The sequence below is a fragment of the Jaculus jaculus genome, chromosome 1 (genome assembly GCF_020740685.1).
Source record: "Jaculus jaculus isolate mJacJac1 chromosome 1, mJacJac1.mat.Y.cur, whole genome shotgun sequence".
In the NCBI taxonomy this organism is placed as follows: domain Eukaryota; kingdom Metazoa; phylum Chordata; class Mammalia; order Rodentia; family Dipodidae; genus Jaculus; species Jaculus jaculus.
The window spans coordinates 239,983,467-240,001,482 of NC_059102.1; the positions used below are offsets into that span (position 1 = coordinate 239,983,467).

Below are 18,016 nucleotides of genomic sequence, written 5' to 3' on the forward strand. Positions count from 1 at the left end.
CATTGTTTCTCGCCTTCTGTTGGGGAAAGCAGTGTATTAGTGCACACATACATTTTTACACACGTGAAAATGTAATTATGCAAAAAAAATTTCAATTAGAAAAGACTACACACTGGGCTGGAGAGATGGCTTAGCGGTTAAGCGCTTGCCTGTGAAGCCTAAGGACCCCGGTTCGAGGCTCAGTTCCCCAGGTCCCACGTTAGCCAGATGCACAAGGGGGCGCACGTGTCTGGAGTTTGTTTGCAGAGGCTGGAAGCCCTGGCGCGCCCATTCTCTCTCCCTCTACCTGTCTTTCTCTCTGTGTCTGTCACTCTCAGATAAATAAATAAATAAATAAATAAATAATTTAAAAAAAAAAAGAAAAGACTACACACATTTTAAATGTTCATAGGATCTTCTACTTATGTATGAACTTGTCTGCTTCCCACACTTATTGGAATACATTGGCTAAAATATATTGTTCTTCCCAACCTTGATGGATTAAAGAAAGGGATTCACCAGCCAACGGTGACCTGAAATTCTTTCATAATTGAGATTGAAAATGGAAAGGGTTCTTGTATTTTAAAAGCCACTCATGTTTCCTTTTCCATAACCTAGACAATCTTTTATCAGATTGCTCTTTTCACCCCGACTTTAGGAAGTCTAGGTTCAGGTTCACGGTTCCCAGTTTGGAGAATCCATGTGTCATCCCACTGCTAAATATCTATAGTCACATCTGCGGAGCATTTGCTGTTTGCTTTATGCTGATTGTTTCATTTCTTCCATCTGTGAACCTTCTTTAAGGTAGTTTTGTTATTATCTCTGAGAATAAATGAATAAAACAATGGCTAAGCCATAGCCCACACTCTACCCTGGACGCTCTATCTTGTTGAGATGGCAGTGTAAATTAGTTAAGAGCCTCCATTTTTAAAACTTATTTATTTATTTATTTATTTATTTATTTATTTATTTATTTATTTATTTATTTGAAAGGGAGACTGCCAGGGCCTCTAGATGCATGTGCCACATTGTGTATCTCACTTAAGTTGGTACTGGGAAATGGAACCTTGGGTCCTTAGGCTTCGCAGGCAAGCACCTTAATCTCTAAGCCATCTCTAGCCCAAGAACCTCCATTTTTAAAGGTTCTTTCTTTTATTTTTGCTCTGTGTGTATGAGTGTGTGTGTGTGTGTGTGTGTGTATGCGTGCACCTATACATTAATGTATAGAAGCCAGAGTGTCCTCTTCTATGACTTTTCTGCCTTATTTCCTTAGCTCACCGTGTTTTTGGCTAGGCTGGCTCAGCCTAACAATCCTCCTGCCTCTGCCTGCTTCAGTGCTGTGGTTATAGGTGTGTGTGGCCACACCTAGCTTTTTGCCTGGGTCCTGGGGATCAGACTTAGCTCCTCACGCTTTCATAGCAAGTGCTTCTATCCAGTGGGCCACCTACCCAGCCCCCAGAATGTTTTCAAGTAGATATCTTAGTTCTAACATTTTAGCTCTTTGGTCTGTAATTTGCCTGTAATATTTTCTGTTGGCTTGTTACTTTGGGCACCAAACATGTCATAAATTTAGAAATAAATCAATTAACATCACTAATAACCACTTGCAAGCTCACCTGGGTCCAGAAATATCAAGCTGGAATTCATATATATATATATTCCCTGCTTTTAAAAGCCTTGGTGGACTCAGGGAGGTTTTTAGAAAGACAAAGAAGATGAAATTTCCTCAAAAAATTAGATTATTTGAGTGTTGTCCCCAAACACCTATCCCTGAAGGCTTTAGATCAAAGTGAAGCACCCATCTGGCAACTATTTACAGCTCCTCTTCATCTTGGTTTCTAGAAATCCAAGTGGGGACATTTTCTAGAGGCATGATATGTCTGCCTGTAAACCAGAGATGATTAGATCCCAACCGGCTCGTGCATAGTGCTGGGGTGGGCAGGCACTCTGCGTCAGCAGTGGAGAGTTGATTCTTCTCTCCATCTCATTCCTTCTTCCACGTCCCTGCAATAGCAGGAGCCCCTCCAGACAGTTCCTTACCAAACATGACGATGTCACCGGTCAGGAAAGCAGCTCCAAAGACAAAGCGGATTTCATCTGTGTGGTCAGCCTTGACAAAGCTTGGCCTTGAGTAGTTAAAGCACTGGGGCCGGTGCTGGAACTCATAGAAGTAGACAGGTGCACCTGCATCTGATGAAAAACCAAGAGAGGCGAGGTGTGTGTGCAGGTGGAACTGGGGGCTGGCCCTGCATCTTTACCTGTCAGTCCTAGATTTATACATCTAGGGTTGGAACAGCTCAGTGACAATCCAGGGCATTCTAAGAAAGCAATAGTTCTACTCCCCAAAAATGCTATTCAAATTAAGCTAAGATCTACTTTTTTGTGACTTCCACTCATTGACCCTGGTTCCAATGTCTGGAGGCAAACAGAATAAAGCTGATTCCCTGCTTCCAAGACAATCCACACACGTGCACCCTGCACTCCACATCTGTGTGGTTTGATTCAGGGTCCCCATAAACTTAGTTGTTCTGAATGCTAAGTTCCCAGCTGATGAAGACTGGCGAATTATTGCCTCCTGGATGGAGTGTATTATTGGGAGTGGGCTTATGAGTGTTACAGCCAGTATGTTTGGCATACTCTCCTATTGCTGTTGTCCATCTGATGCTGGCCAGGGGTGATGTCCGCCTTCTGCTCATGCCATCATTTTCCCTATCATCATGGAGCTTCCCCCTCGAGCCTGTAAGCCAAAATAAACCTCTTTTTTCCAATGAGCTGCTATTAGTTAGGTGATTTCTACTACCGGCAATGCAAACCTGGCTGCAATAACCTCTGTCCTCCCAAAGATCGTTGCTCCGTAATGTTCCCACACACATATCTGGGACCACAGGCATGAGCACACACAGGCACTCATTGTCATGAGTGCATATAAACACACACTGATATCAATTTACCCTCTTACTGGCTCAGTTGTACTTCCAGAAAACAGGATCCCACAGTTACACTTGCCTTGTACTTGTTGTCTCCACTTCCTCTCCTCTTATTCTCTCTCTGTTTCTCTCTCACACTCTCCTCTCTCTCTCTCTCTCTCTCTCTCTCTCTCTCTCTCTCTCTCTCTCTAAAATAAAAGAACATATTTAAAAATATTTTATTTGTTTATTTGTAAGAAGAGAGAGGGAATAGGGCTGGAGAGATGGCTTAGCGGTTAAGCGCTTGCCTGTGAAGCCTAAGGACCCCAGTTCGAGGCTCGGTTCCCCAGGTCCCACATTAGCCAGATGCACAAGGGGGCGCACGCTTCTGGAGTTCGTTTGCAGAGGCTGGAAGCCCTGGCGCGACCATTCTCTCTCTCTCCCTCTATCTGTATTTCTCTCTGTGTCTGTTGCTCTCAAATAAATAAATTTTTAAAAAAAGCTTTTAAAAAGAGAGAGGGAATAGGCACACCATGGCCTCCAGCCACTGCAAATGAACACCAGATGCATGCACTGCTTTGCACGTCTGGCTTTATGCGCATACTGGGGAATTGAGCCCAGGTCATCAGGCTTTGCAGGCAAATCCTTTAACTGCTGAGCCATCTCTCCAGCCCAAAAGCCCATATTTTTAAGTGTACAGTTTGAGAAGCTTCTGCAAAAGCATACATAGTCATGTACCCACACATTTCCACCAACTCCAAAACATCTCTTTCAATGTCACTTGCCTGAGATACAGGCAATGTCCTTATTCTGTACCACAGATCAATTTCACCTGTCCCCAAACTGCGCATAAATGAGATATCCCCCGCATTCTATCATGCACTCAGCAGCTTCTCTTGCTCAACATAATGCTTTTAAGATTTATGCAAGTCTACCCATCAATACAGGAGTGCTTTGCCATTGCAGGAACATGCCACAATGTATTATTCATCCATTCATTTGATGACAGGCATGTTGTTAGGACTTTTCAGTTATTATGAGTAAAGCATCTATGAATATACATGAACAAGTCTTTTGGGGGGAGGGATTAGCTTTTTGAAGTAGGGTTTCACTCTAGCCCAAGCTGACCTGGAATTCACTCTGTAGTCTCAGGGTGGCCTCAAACTCACAGTGATTCTCCTACCTCTGCCTCCCAAGTGCTGGGATTAAAGGTGTGTGCCACCACACCTGGCTCCACAAGTCTTTTGTAGGGACATATACCTTCTCCCCTCTTCAGAAAATACCAAACACAGATTTTTAAGTTAGAAGTTTCCAAACTATAGATGTGGTTCAAAGTAAATATTCAGAATGGCTGAATGATGGGGTAGGTGCATTTAACTTTGTAAGAAATTGACAGTTTTCCAGGGTGATTGTACAAGCTTATTTACCACCAGAAGTAACTAAGAATTCTGAATACTTCACATCCTTAGCCATTCTGTTTGGTATGGCCTGTGTGTATAATTTTAGCCATTTTATCAGATGGAATTAGTCCCCTAATTTTTGGTTTGTTTTTCATTCCCCTGATGTTAAACCATGCTGAGCAGTTTCTGTGCTATGATTTTAGCATATTTTTTTAAAGATAAAAATTTGATTTCTACATATTTTTGAGTTTCCATATTTCCTTTTGTTGATTTTTTTTTAAATTTACCCAACTGTGGTCATAATTCCCTCCTTTTCAATTCACTGAGATTTCTTCAGTGACCTAACGTGGAGGATGTTTCATGTGGACTTCAGAAAACACGAAATCGAAGTTGTTGAATGCAATGTTCTTTAATGTCTGCAAAGTCTGACTAACTTTCAATATTATTCAAGTCTTCTGTTTCCTCCCTTTTACACAGTTATTGAAAGTGAAGTGTTAAGTCTCAGACTACTGATATAAATAATCCCTCCATGCTTTTTCATATATTTTGTGGTTCTGTTTCCAGGTACATATAGACTTAGAATGATGATATGTTCTTAGTGGGGTTGCTCTTAACCTTTCATAATGTCCTTCCCTAGATCTTGCCTCAATGATTTGTCTTAAGATTTATTTTGTCTGATTTTTACAGCCAGTTAGTGTTTACATGGAATAGCTTTTTCATTCTTTCACCTTCAACCAGTTTGTGTCATTGGTTCTAGTAGAAGTCGCTGATGAGTACTACGCATCCTGCCTTCTTTACTCCCTGCTGCAGTATCTGCCTTTCGAGAGATGACTCCACTTATACGTAATTTGACTATTGATAAAGAAGGAGTTCTGATCATTTTTAAGTGTGCTGTTTAGTAGAATTAATTTCCTATCATTATGCAACTATTTTTCACTATACATCTCCAGAACCTTTTCATTATCCGACACTAATACTGTCTTCTGTCAAAAAAATAACCGCTGGCACCAAGATTGCACTTTCTGTCTCTAGGAATATGGCTCTGTTTAGATACTTCTGTAAATGCAAACCATGTAGTATTCACCAATGTCACCTGGGTGGTGGTTCTACTTTCTGGTTATCATGAATAATCGTGCTATGGACATGAGTGTATCAATATCTATTCAAGTCCCTGACTTTGATTCTTTTAGATGTTGAATAGATGTGGGGTTGCTGAATCATATGGGTAAAGTCTATGTGTAATTAAAAAAAAAAACCTTTATTTTATTTATTTGCAAGAGAGAGAGAGAAAATGGGTGCGCCAGGGCCTTCAACCACTACAAACAATCTACAGACACATGTGCCACCTTGTGCCATCTGGCTTATGTGGGTCCAGGGGAATGGAACATGGATCCTTTAGCTTTATAGGCAAGTTCCCTAACACCTAAAGCCATCTCCCCAGCCATGTAATTCTTTTGAAGACTTGCCATATTATTTTCTGCAGTGCCTGCACCATTTTACACCACCTCCCACATGGTGCAAGAGATGCAGCTTCTCCATATCATCACCAGCATCTATTTTCTGTAGTAGTTTTTAAATGTTTTATTTATTTGTGAGTAGAGAAAGAGAACATAAATATGGGTGTGCCAGAGCCTCTTGCCACTGCAAATGAATTCCAGATCCATGGACCACTTTATGCATCTGGCTTTATGTGGGTACTGGGGTATTGAACCCAGGCTGGCAGGGTTTGCAAGCAAGTGCATTTAACCTCTGAGCTAGCTCTCCAGCCATTGTAGTTGCTTGTTTCAATAACAGCTACTATATACATACATATATATGTGATATGTATGTCTGTACATGAGCAAAGCGCTATCTAGTTATAATTTTGATTTGTGTTTCCTTAATGATTACAGATGTTAGGCATCTTTCATGTGCTTTTCAGACATTTTTACTTGATAAGTTTAGTTTGCTCATAAAATAATGAGTTTCATTATGAACTTCTCATATATAGATATTGATTGATTCACCCTCCCACTCTGTCCTCCCCCTTTCCTCCTCAACTTATAACAATCTAGTTCAAATTAATAGTAATTTAGTTTTGGTATCATGAAAAACTCTCCACAGTGCTAGAAAGAAGGAGTCTGCTTACAAAGTCTGCTGGTCTGGGTCCAGTTCCCCAGCACCCATGTAAAAGCTACATGCAAAAATGTTGCATATATCTATGACCCCAGGGCACCTATGACAATGGGAGGCAGAGACAGGAGAATCAGAAATTCATGGGCCAGCTAGTCTGACATTCATTTACAGCAGCAAGATACCCTGTCTCAAAGAAGGTGGAGCACAGACACTTCAAAATTGTCCCCTGACCTCCACACATGTGCTGTGGCATGCACTCTCCAACACACACACACATGGTGTAAAAACTTTTCTACATTGTTAACATAAAAAACTGCATCTTTAGATATTGTGTGTTGATAACAGATTTAGGACTGCTTTTTGCAACTGTCTTTTACTTCATGTATAAAAAAGGAGAATCAAACAACAATATACAAATAATGACTTTTATGTTTGCTTACATAATTTCACCAGTATTATTTATCTCTTCATATAGATTTGAAAGATTTCTACTGTCCTGTTTTAGCTTAAAGCCCTACCAAAGCCCCCGTTAGCATTTCCTGTCAGGAAGGGTTATCAACTATAAGCTCAGTTTTTATTTAACTTGGAATGTAAAACGTATATATACTTCAATTGTAAAGGATAGCTGCACCAGATAAGGAATTTTTGGTTGTCTCTGTAGTAGAAGCTGTGGGGTTTATATCTTGCTTAAAAGTTCAACTGCTGACTACAAACCCCTGATTTGTTTCTGGCAATATTGGCCTTTCTTATTTATTTACCACTTGCATGGGGTATCATTTTCCAAAGTTCTCTACTTACCCATTTTTGCTGTCATCATTAAGTCAAATCATTTTACCTATGTACAATTTTCACTCATTCATTTGGTTTTACAATTCATCTCAAGTTAATTTTTATATATGATGCGATTTATCAGTTATGTTCACTTTTTCCCCATACACGTATATAGTTATTCCAGCTAAACTTTTTGGTTTGTTTGTTTGTTTGTTTGTTTGTTTGTTTGTTTGTTGAGGTAGGGTCTCATTCTAGCCCAGGCTGACCTGGAATTCACTATGTAGTCTCAGGGTGGCCTAGAACTCATGGTGATCCTCCTTCCTCTGCCTCCTGAGTGCTGCGATTAAAGGCATGCACTACCATACTCGGCTCCAGCTCAACTTTTTTTTATTAATTATGTTTATAGTGTGTAAACAGCCATGATGGTATCATCATTAGCCTCTTCCCTGTTGCAAGGTACAGAAGAGGTGGCCAGTTGGCAGACAACATGGATCCTGGGGACCACCAGCCTCACTGGACTGTGTCTTTGGAAGATTCCCTTCAGGGTCTTACCTCTGTGGTGTCGAGCAGTGACTATTCCAGGAACTACAAAGAGCACATCTCCAAACATGTCCAGTAAATTGTCTCGGATATCACTCAGGGAGACCTTGTCCTGGAAGTATTCGTTATCCACAATGGGCAAATTTTCACTGGGGACATGCTGTACAGAGGTGGAAGAAAGAATGTAAGAGTGAAAGGAAAGGTAGGACTGCTTCCAATGCAACCTTCCAGACACAAAGTGACCTTGATATTCATGACCTCACAGTGCCTGACACTATGTACATAAGACCTTCATAACAGAAGGAAAAGATGATGATATCAGAACAAAATAAGAGTAATTGGAAGAGGGAGGGGATTTGCTGGAGGGTAGATTTGAGAAGGGGAGAATGGGAGTTGGGGAGGGAATGATCATGGTTTATTGTCTATATTATGGAAACTGTCAATAACTTTAAAAAAAAACACCACATGAAAGCCAACTTAACAAGAAACAATGATGGCCAACATGTTAAGTAAACACTAGTCAGTGCAGGCAAAATTTCAAATTCTTTCTGTGTGGCATGTCACTGAACCCACATGGCAATCACTTCCCTGTTCTCTATTGTCAGCCCTTGGGGTATATTTTTCACTCCTTCCAGATATTGTAATAGCTACGTAGGTCTTCTCTTAGAGTAGCCAATCCCACAACTGTGCTCTACATCCCTTTCATTCCAGTTGGTTCTCCCGGTTTCTTCTTAGCATCCCTCACCTTTACATCTCCAAAATTCTTCTCCCTGCGGAGCAACCTGCCTCCCCCTGTGCGCACCACAATCCTCAGACTTGCTCCACTCTCGGACATGTGTATACATCATACCCCATGCATAAGGAAGTCCTAAAGTATGTGGGGGTTTTGTAGATATTATTTCATGGATCAATAAAGGAAATAAAGTTGGCACTGGGTACATGCTAAAGTTGGAAGGAAGGAGGAGGAAAGAAGTAAAGAATTTACATTCACAACCCAGTGTTTAGAATATGACTTAATATTGCTATGTTTGTGCATTGAATGAGTAAAGATTGATAAATGAATAGATGATTAAGTGATTGAATCATGAATGAGCAGGTGAGTGGATGGCTGCTAATGCTGGATATTATGCCTAGTATATTATGTCCTGTGTACTTCAGAATTTGCATCTTTTCAGATTATGGGAAGATGATATAGTATGTATGCTGGCAATGTGCAACATGCCTGTGGTGTGGGAAGTCTAGCCTAGCATCTATATTAATCTGCCCACAGATACACATGAAAAGTTGGATAAATAACATAAATGTGTAGAAACAGAAAGGCTTAGTAGCCACAGATTATTTGATGTCTAATTTGGTTGAAGTGAGAGTTACCAAAAAAAAAAAAAAAAGAAAAAAGAAACCAGAAAAAATATGTATTTTTGGAGTTCTTTGCACTTAGGAATTGTCAGTAAGGGATTGTGGATCTATAGTTAGTAAAGGCTTATTGAAGTGCTTGGCTACTTAATTACTGTGGAATGTCTATACCCCAACTCCTATCCCTGAATGGGCCCAGGAATGCTTGCTAAATGAGTAAGACTCTGGAGAGTCACAGCACCCAAGTTTACTTACCAGGTACTTGTGGACCAAGTTAAGAGCAAAAGACTTGTTGATGCCAGTGACAATCTGAGGAACATCCTCCTGTGGAGAGAAGCAGGGTGCCCTCTGTGAGACATTTGGGTATCAGAAAGCAAAGCAGTCTCTCTATGGGCCTGGGCATGTGACTGACAGAGGAGAGTGGGGAATCCAGGCATTCTCTCACCCTCATTCAGGTGGTCGCAGGGAGTAGCAGCTTCAGTGAGTTAGTCAAGCAGTAAATGCCTCCTCACATTTGCTCAAAGGCTGCCATTCCTTGTCATACCTGTGGTCTTATGAAGCCCAAGTAGCCACCTATTATTGTCTTGATCGAAGTCATACATGAAGTGCTAACTCCCATACATTGAAACATGACTGTATTGGGCTAAACGATCTTTAAACCAGTGATTATGGTTCAATGGGGCCATTAGAAGTGTCCTTAGGAGAAACTCAGGCACAGAGAGGCAAACACACAAGAATAGACCACACAAGACACGGCACAAAGGGGATCATCCAGAAGACAGAGAAACCAGGTGAGGAGTTTGAGGCATGAGGAGTTGAACAGCAGATGTGTCAGAGTGGAGATTAAAATCCAGGTCCTGGGCTGGAGAGATGGCTTAGCAGTTAAGCGCTTGCCTGTGAAGCCTAAGGACCCCATTTGAGGCTCGGTTCCCCAGGTCCCACGTTAGCCAGATGCACAAGGGGGCGCACGCGTCTGGAGTTCGTTTGCAGAGGCTGGAAGCCCTGGCGCGCCCATTCTCTCTCTCCCTCTATCTGTCTTTCTCTCTGTGTCTGTCGCTCTCAAATAAATAAATAAAAAATTTTAAAAAAAAATCCAGGTCCTCTGGGTATTCCAACCACATCTTCTCTAACCCATTCTCACTGGTTTCTATGCCTGGCTGCCAAGGTCTTTAGAAGGATAGCACTGGCTTCTCGTAAACCTGGTGTTAAAACAAAGTTGTGGCCAGTGCTGGTTAGCACAAGCTACCATAAAAAAATGAAAAATGCATCTCACAGTTCTGGGGTTTAGAGGCTGTCACAGCTGAAAGTGACAAGTGGGTAGTAGTAATATAGTCAGAGTGATATTTATTACATAGAAAGAATGCCATGGACCTAGCTGTTAGATGATCATTTCCTGGCAATATTACAACTTGAAGCTATGAAGGGGAGAACTACAATTCACTGGTCAAATGAATTTCCTAAAAAATCTAAGGTAAATTTCTAAACATACCTGGTATCCAGGAATCTGAGGGACCGTCCAGAGGCATTGAAGTTACCCACAAAACACATCCCTCTGTGCATGCAAAAGAATTTGGGGGTGCTTTTGGTTTCCAACATAACATTTTGCAAAATAGTAAATCTTTTAAGAGGTTGAACCTAGTGGAAAGTAGGTACCACCCTTGGAATGGATTCATGTTGTTCTCCCAGAACCTGATAAGTTCTCAAGAAAATGAGTCACTACCAGGTAGAGCCACTTCTTCCTGCTGGGCCACATGTGCACGTGGATCTTTCCCTTTCTGTTTCTAGGCATATTGTGACATGGGCAGGGAAGCACTTTAAATCCACCATAATCATGAGCCAAATAAATCTCTTTAATTCATATTTTCCAGCACTTGGGCTTATGTTACAGAAACACAAAACAGACAAATATACCCTATTTCAGTCAGAGGAAAGATTCTTGTTGCACGGCAATGGATACCAGCTCTCATAATACTAGGTATTATCTGTGGAAATGAAAGCAAAGAGCTGCCTCACTGTTGAGGGAGGAGTGGAACAGACAGCTAGAAGTCTTACCATGACCAGCAAGTAGCCACACTCTTGGTTATTGACTCCAATGATACAAGGAATATTTTTAAAATTTTTTTGAGACAATAGTTTTAGAGGGTCATTAGAATAGAAAGAGCCATCGACTACTCGAGTGAACGAATTTGTTTTCTGTCAAAAAAAGAAAAGAAAAGAAAAGTCAGTAGCATTTCTCCTTACAAAATCTGCTGGCCTGAATCCCAGCCAAGCTAAATAAATACAATTGAGTAGTAATCAAAATGCATCAACAAGCCGGGTGTGGTGACGCATGCCTTTAATCCCAGCACCTGGGACGCAGTGGTAGGAGGATCACCATGAGTTCAAGGCCACCCTGAGACTACATAGTGAATTCTAGATCAGCCTGGGCTAGAGTGAGACCCTACCTGGAAAAAAACAAAAGAAAGAAAGGAAGGAAGGAAGGAAAGAAGGAAGGAAGGAAGGAAGGAAGGAAGGAAGGAAGGAAGGAAGGAAGGAAGGAGAAAAGGAAAGGAAAGGAAAGAAAGAAAAGAAAAGAAAAGAAAAGATTTTAAAAATGCATCAACAAAGGAAATCTACAGCACTACTGACCCAGCCTAATGCCCCAGTCCCTGGCCAGACCTGCTACTGACTTGGGGAAAAGGCTAAACTTTTCTATGTCTTGGTTGTTTTTTAAGTCTGCTAAATGAAAATAATAATAATAATATCTTCTAGGGCTAGAGAGATGGCTTAGCGGTTAAGCGCTTGCCTGTGAAGCCTAAGGACCCCGGTTCGAGGCTCGGCTCCCCAGGTCCCACGTTAGCCAGATGCACAAGGGGGCGCACATGTCTGGAGTTCGTTTGCAGAGGCTGGAAGCCCTGGCACGCCCATTCTCTCTCTCTCCCTCTATCTGTCTTTCTCTCTGTGTCTGTCACTCTCAAATAAATAAATAAAAATTAAAAAAAAAATATCTTCTAAAAAGAAATAATGGCCTAACACAGTGGTTCTCAAAGTGGGCCACAGGCCAGCAACATCAACACCATCTGGAAGCTTGTTACCTATGTAATTCTCCCATCCAAGTTGTGGTGGTCTGAATGTGAATATACATTCTTCATAAACTCAGGTATTTTTTTTTTATTAACTCCCTACTTAGCCTTTAGTAGACAGAGCCTTGCTGGAGGAGGTGTGTCACTGGGGCCACATAAGCCTCTGCAGAAGATTTACTTGAATCTTGACTCCAGCCCTACTCAGGGTATAGAGAGCCAGCTTGAGCTCTGGCTATCTGGTTCTCTGTAGGCTGTGCATGTATGATGGAGTGAGCCAGCCTCCTCCACCGTGATAAAGCTTCCCCTAGGATCAGTAAGCCTGAAATAAACCCTTTCCTCCCATAAGCTGCTTCTGGTCAGGTGTTTGTTCCAGAAATGAGAAGGTAACTGTGACACAAGTACTAACCAGGCCTGGCCCTGCTTATCTTTAGAGACGGAACAAGATAAGACACATTAAGGGTGGTATGGCCATATACAGCTATGCAATTCTCAGGCCCTATTCCATTCCTAGTAAACATGAAGTTCTAGAAGGGCAGCCCAGCAAACTGCTATCGGAAAGTCCTCCAAGGGTTTCTAATGCATGTTCAAGTTTAAGAACCACTGGACAAGTTCCATGGCCAAAATGGGTGAGTGGCCAGGATGATAGGGCTTGGTTTGATGACATCCTGAAATGTGTTCCTCAAAGCAGTGCGCATGGACATGGCTGGATATTCTTGGTCTCAGAAAACACCACTGGCTCTGATCATACTTTTTAGGTTTTTGTTTTGACAGTTGAGTAGAAGGGGTTAAACTAGGCTCAGTATAACAGTGGGTCAATATTGCCCACTCCTGGGCTCTCACATGCACATATTCAAAGCACATCAAATAACTAACAAATGTGTGAGTCAAACCAATAATGATCTTGTTCATTCAAGGACTAAGGAAGATTGTCAAGACTGGAAGGCACACCAAATATCTTCAAATACAATTAATCATCATCAATGGAAGTTTGCCAAGGACCTGCCAGATTTCACCTAAGTTCCACTTAAATAAAGAGGTGGGCAGACAATGAGACTCTATAAAGTTGTTAGATCAAACCCAAATACTTCAAAATAAAAGTTATAGCTTTTGATCTTACCTTTAGCTTCTAGGGGTATATGGAGCAAGTGTGGCTCCTCTTCCCCGGGGATAGATATGTCTTCGATCCCTCTCCCATCATGCTCTATAAATCACTTGTAAGAGTTCCAACCCCATGTCATTCTTTACTGCTATTGCCGTGAAACCCAACCCTCTGCCCCTCTCTTTTCAAGTCCCAAATAAAAATCAAAGGATAGTATTTTTCATACAGTGGATTACTCTACATCACAAATGCCCCTCTCAACTCACCTGGCTGAGTTTCAACAAGTCTTCAGCAGATTTGGCCCTCAGGCACTTCAGCAGGGCATCGGAGTTAGATACATCACTGACTTGACAGACATTGGCAATTATCTGCAACTATTTGAAAGAGGTGCTCAGGACATAGTGATGAAAGCATCCAGAGAGAGGAAGGCTCAACAAGGGCCTCTGACCAGCCATGGGCGGTCCTTAGAGGTGAAGCCCAGCCTGCTGTCTGGCCCTCCCTAGCCCCATGCAGTTACGCTGAGGACAGATTAGCACTGTCCTTGGGCATGGTCAGTAAGTAAAGCCTAGCCTGTGGAGAGAAGGTGGTAAACTGTGGGCTCCTGACAACTAAAGCAGTGTGAAGAGTGTACCTACATCACTTTTGAGCTCTTCTTCAAAAGTCCTCAAGCAAGGGTTGATGGCCACTCCGCTCTGCATGATAGCTCTGTGGAACAAGCCCCTGCTCATGGGGGACAGAACCTGGGGAGAAAATGCAGGAGGCTCAGCAAAGATTATTCCAAAATCCCACCTACCACATACACATCTCTTCCCAGGAAGTCTTCTTCACCATCCTAGGCTTAGTGCAGGGAGAGCTCTGGTTTAAAGGTACAGAGACAAGTTGTGAAAGTTTATTTAGTCTCACTGAAACTATTTCTTCATGAAATTTTTATTTGTATCTTTTTCTATATTTAAAAGAGGTAACTATTTATGTACCTAGGCTGACCTCCAACTCTCAATCTTCCTTCCCCTCCCCCCAAGTACCATTGTGCCCAGCTTCATGAATATATGTTAATATTTATTTATTTATTTGCAAGGAGAGGGACAGAGACAGAGATAAAGAGAGACATGAAATGGGCTCGCCAGGACCTCTTGCTACTGCAAATGAACTCAAGATGCATTCCCCACTTTATGCATCTGGCTTTGCATGGGTACTGGGGAATAGAACCTGAGCTGTCAGACTTTACCAACAAGTTCCTTACCTGCTGAGCCATCGCTCCAGCTCCAACTTCATGAACTATTTACTCAAATATTTCAATATATGATTTCCAATTCCTTCACTCCCTAGCTGGATCACCACCACTAGGATAAAAACTGTACCTCTGTCATAGAAAAATTAATGAGTAGAGAAAGGAATGAATATAAAAGTCTCCACTCAGTGCCTGGTCAAATTTCATCATGAAGGGTTTCTTATCATATATGTAAAGTGGGTTAGTCAGTTCTTCTTAGAAGATAATGTCAAAAACCTGAGAATATCTTGACTATTGTCAAGTGCTGCACAGTACAAGATTTCCTAACCCAACATCATGTGATTAACATGCTACTTTAAGACTAGAAAATGCTGATCACTCAGAGCCACTGGGCCATATTCTAGTATATTCACACATCTGTCCTCATTAATCTCTTTCCAAAAGTCAAGTGTTTTGGCTTCTGAATGCTATTGTTGCATAGGTTTTATTAATTATATTAATTATTCATTATTGTATTATATTATTAATTATTATGGTTTATTAATTATCCAGTCAATGAGAGCTCATGGACTATGTATATAGAAAGAAAAACATATATGAAGGGAAAAACTGATGAAAACAAGTGGCTAAAAATTTCTGTCAAACTTAGTATTGACAAGAGTAAAATACTTTTTAAAAAACTAATGATTTTATGAGAGTATAAAGCTAAGTTGCTGCAAACAACTTTGCAAATATAACTAAGTTGGTACTCAATGCAAAAAATCAGAAATTGTGATCAAGAGCAGTGGGTTCTGCACAAAAGGATTCAGCTCAGAGCTGGGCTTGGTACACAAGTTCTAAGATGATGACACCACAACCAGCGAAGAGTGCACATTTTATGCTTTAAATTCAAATACAATGCTTCTATAATCTTTAATCATTTCATACTTTAGCCAAGTTTTCTTAGTAAACAGTGGTATAGCTTAGGTGTCCCATAAGTGCCCAGTGCTAAAATCCTATTCTCTGGGATGGCAATTTGGGAAGAGGGTATTGAAACTCATATAGGGTAGAGGCTGGTAGATGATCCTTCTCTTGGAAAAAATGAAGGCCGTCCTCAAGAGAGGGATGCTATAAAGGGAGGAAGCTCGTCTCTGGGCCACTCCTTCTGCTTTCTGGTTTGAGATGCTCTTCCTTCATGGGCTCACAACATATGACGCTGTCTGTCACTCCCACCAAAAATAAAAAAATATTTGACTGATACAAATAAGTAATTTCAAGTCATAATAGTTGGATATGATATCTTCAAATTTCCAATTGAACAAGTTTCTTCAAATTATTTACTCATATCCAGGCGTGGTGGTGCATGCCTTTAATCCCAGCACTGGCAGGCAAAGGTAGGAGGATTGCCACACATTTGCGGCCACCCTGTGACTCCATAGTGAATTCCAGGTCAGCTTGGGTTAATATATATATATTTGCTCATGACATGATCTTAGGTGACTCATCTAAATGGTCAGTGACAGCTTTCTTATCTATGAAATGAGACTGCACCCCAAAACTCACCACGTATCTATGAGGCAATGTGTATAGACATGTGTGTTCAACATAAGGGTATCAATCAAATGTAAGCAACTTAGTATCCTCACTCTTATAACTTCCCCAACCACAGATCATGAGGTCACAAAGCAGAAAACTCACCAGGCTAGAAACGCTTACAGCTCCCGCTGATTCGCCAAAGATGGTCACAGAGGCAGGGTTTCCACCAAAGAATTTGATGTTCTCCTGAACCCAGAATAAGGCAGCCATCTGGTCCTTGAAGCCCCAGTTCCCTGAGGCATGCTTGTTCTGTGTGCTGGGGTTAAGCAGCAAGGCAAGAACTCTTAGTTGACCACTGTCTGTATCCTGCAGCCCAAGAGTTCTTGGCAGAGCCTATGGTCAGGTGTCTCACATGATTTATCATTTGCTGCTGGGAAGCCCCAGCCTCATTTCCATTCTTCCCTCAATGAGCTTCCTGGGACACTGCTTGGAGCAGGGTACTCCCAGGCCCTTCAGTCTTTAAAGGATAAAGTTCAAATTCCTTGAATGGTCTGGCATCCAAGGCCTTGCTTAATCCGGTCTGTCCCTGCCTTTCAAATCTACACAACCTGTTTCTTTGTCTTCCAAGCTACACTGCTCCCTACCTCCTCTGCAGCGGGCTGTGGTCATGTGGTTGAGTTCTGCCCAACGTTGTGTGAACAAAGGTGATGAATGTCATGTTCAGGCTTATCCAGGAAAGCCTCACCCAGGTGGTCCTCTGCGCTCTTTCTCCATATGCTAGCCAGATGCAGATCTTAAGGACTAAAAAATCCCCATCAGAGTCACAGATGGCAGGATCTCAGACTACCATGCGCAAGGATGTCTGTCCATCAGGAACATACGCTTGGACGCTCCTTGATCAAGAAGGAGATCTTTATTGTTTACTGCTATACCACCTAATTAGGGCCTGATTTGTGTATACTACTGGAGGCTCATTCCTCCTGACATAGGTTGGCCCTTGGGGATCCAGGATATCAGTCACACTGGGAGACTCACCTGAAGAAGCCAAATATTCCAAGCCGGTACTGGATGGACACAACCAACACATTCTCATAGGCAACAAGGGCAGATCCATCAAACAGGGAGGCTGTGCCTGTCTGGAAGCTACCTCCTGGGATCCACACCATGACCTGAAGGAAGAGAGCAACTCTGCTTATCAAGATTACCTGCCTGGGGGCAAATATTTCACTTAACTGTATAAGTAGGCTTTTATTTCTTGCCTTTGGAAAAAGGTCAAGGGTTACACATGTAGACTCTGAGACCTGACTAAGTGATTTGAAGTGCTGATGAACTTGGGCAGGCTACTCGACCTCCCTGAATATGACTTTTTTTTTTCATATAGAAGTTGTGAAGAACACAAATATCTCACTTAGCAGCTTCACATGAGATCTCAACAAGATTCTGCACCAAAAGCTCAAAGAAGAACAGCTCTATCTCAGCTCAGGTGATCAGAGAGCATTAACTAAATCCCATTGAGCATGTGACCCGCCAGAAGATGGAGACCATTGTAAGCCATACATAAAAGCAAACGTAGCCCAAGATGTTTGAATATAAGACTCTCCCCTGACCCCATCTTCAGGGAGGAAAGAGGCAAGAAAAAAAAAAATGAAGGGAAGCATTTACACTTTATTTTGGCTAGAAAGCTTACTACCAGTGTCATAAAACATTATTCAAGTGGGTTCCATCACTATTTACATACTTCATAGTAACTCCCTTCTATTCTTTCAAGTTCATATAAGAGACTTCAACCCTTGGGTCAGGAAAAGAGCAGGAAGCCACAGAAGAAGAGGTATTGGCTTTGTACAACATGGAGCAAGTCATGCGTGCACTTCCTATACCTCAGCTGGAGTGCATCCAGTCATCTTTCCATGTTGGGTTAACATGGGAGTTAAACAATGTAATGCCTAGTGATGTAATGCACATAGGAAGCACTCAACAAATGTTGGAATAACACCACAGAGGGATTCCTGACTACAGGAACTTGAGGGAGAGAAAATGTTGAGGGTGCT

At 41.8% G+C, this 18,016-nt stretch overlaps 1 protein-coding gene across 1 annotated transcript in view; it reads right to left on the minus strand.

The window, feature by feature from the left end:
- Window positions 1-18,016, minus strand: part of Ces5a (carboxylesterase 5A) — a 115,481-nt gene that overhangs the window by 1,599 nt on the left and 95,866 nt on the right. Inside the window, exons 5-12 of the mRNA XM_045151456.1 lie at window positions 17,004-17,137; window positions 16,131-16,284; window positions 13,861-13,965; window positions 13,492-13,599; window positions 11,117-11,257; window positions 9,320-9,388; window positions 7,724-7,871; window positions 2,020-2,169 (exon numbers count right to left, since the gene is read on the minus strand). Coding sequence (XP_045007391.1) covers window positions 2,020-2,169; window positions 7,724-7,871; window positions 9,320-9,388; window positions 11,117-11,257; window positions 13,492-13,599; window positions 13,861-13,965; window positions 16,131-16,284; window positions 17,004-17,137 — 1,009 coding nt within the window. The remainder of the gene's footprint in view (window positions 1-2,019; window positions 2,170-7,723; window positions 7,872-9,319; window positions 9,389-11,116; window positions 11,258-13,491; window positions 13,600-13,860; window positions 13,966-16,130; window positions 16,285-17,003; window positions 17,138-18,016) is intronic.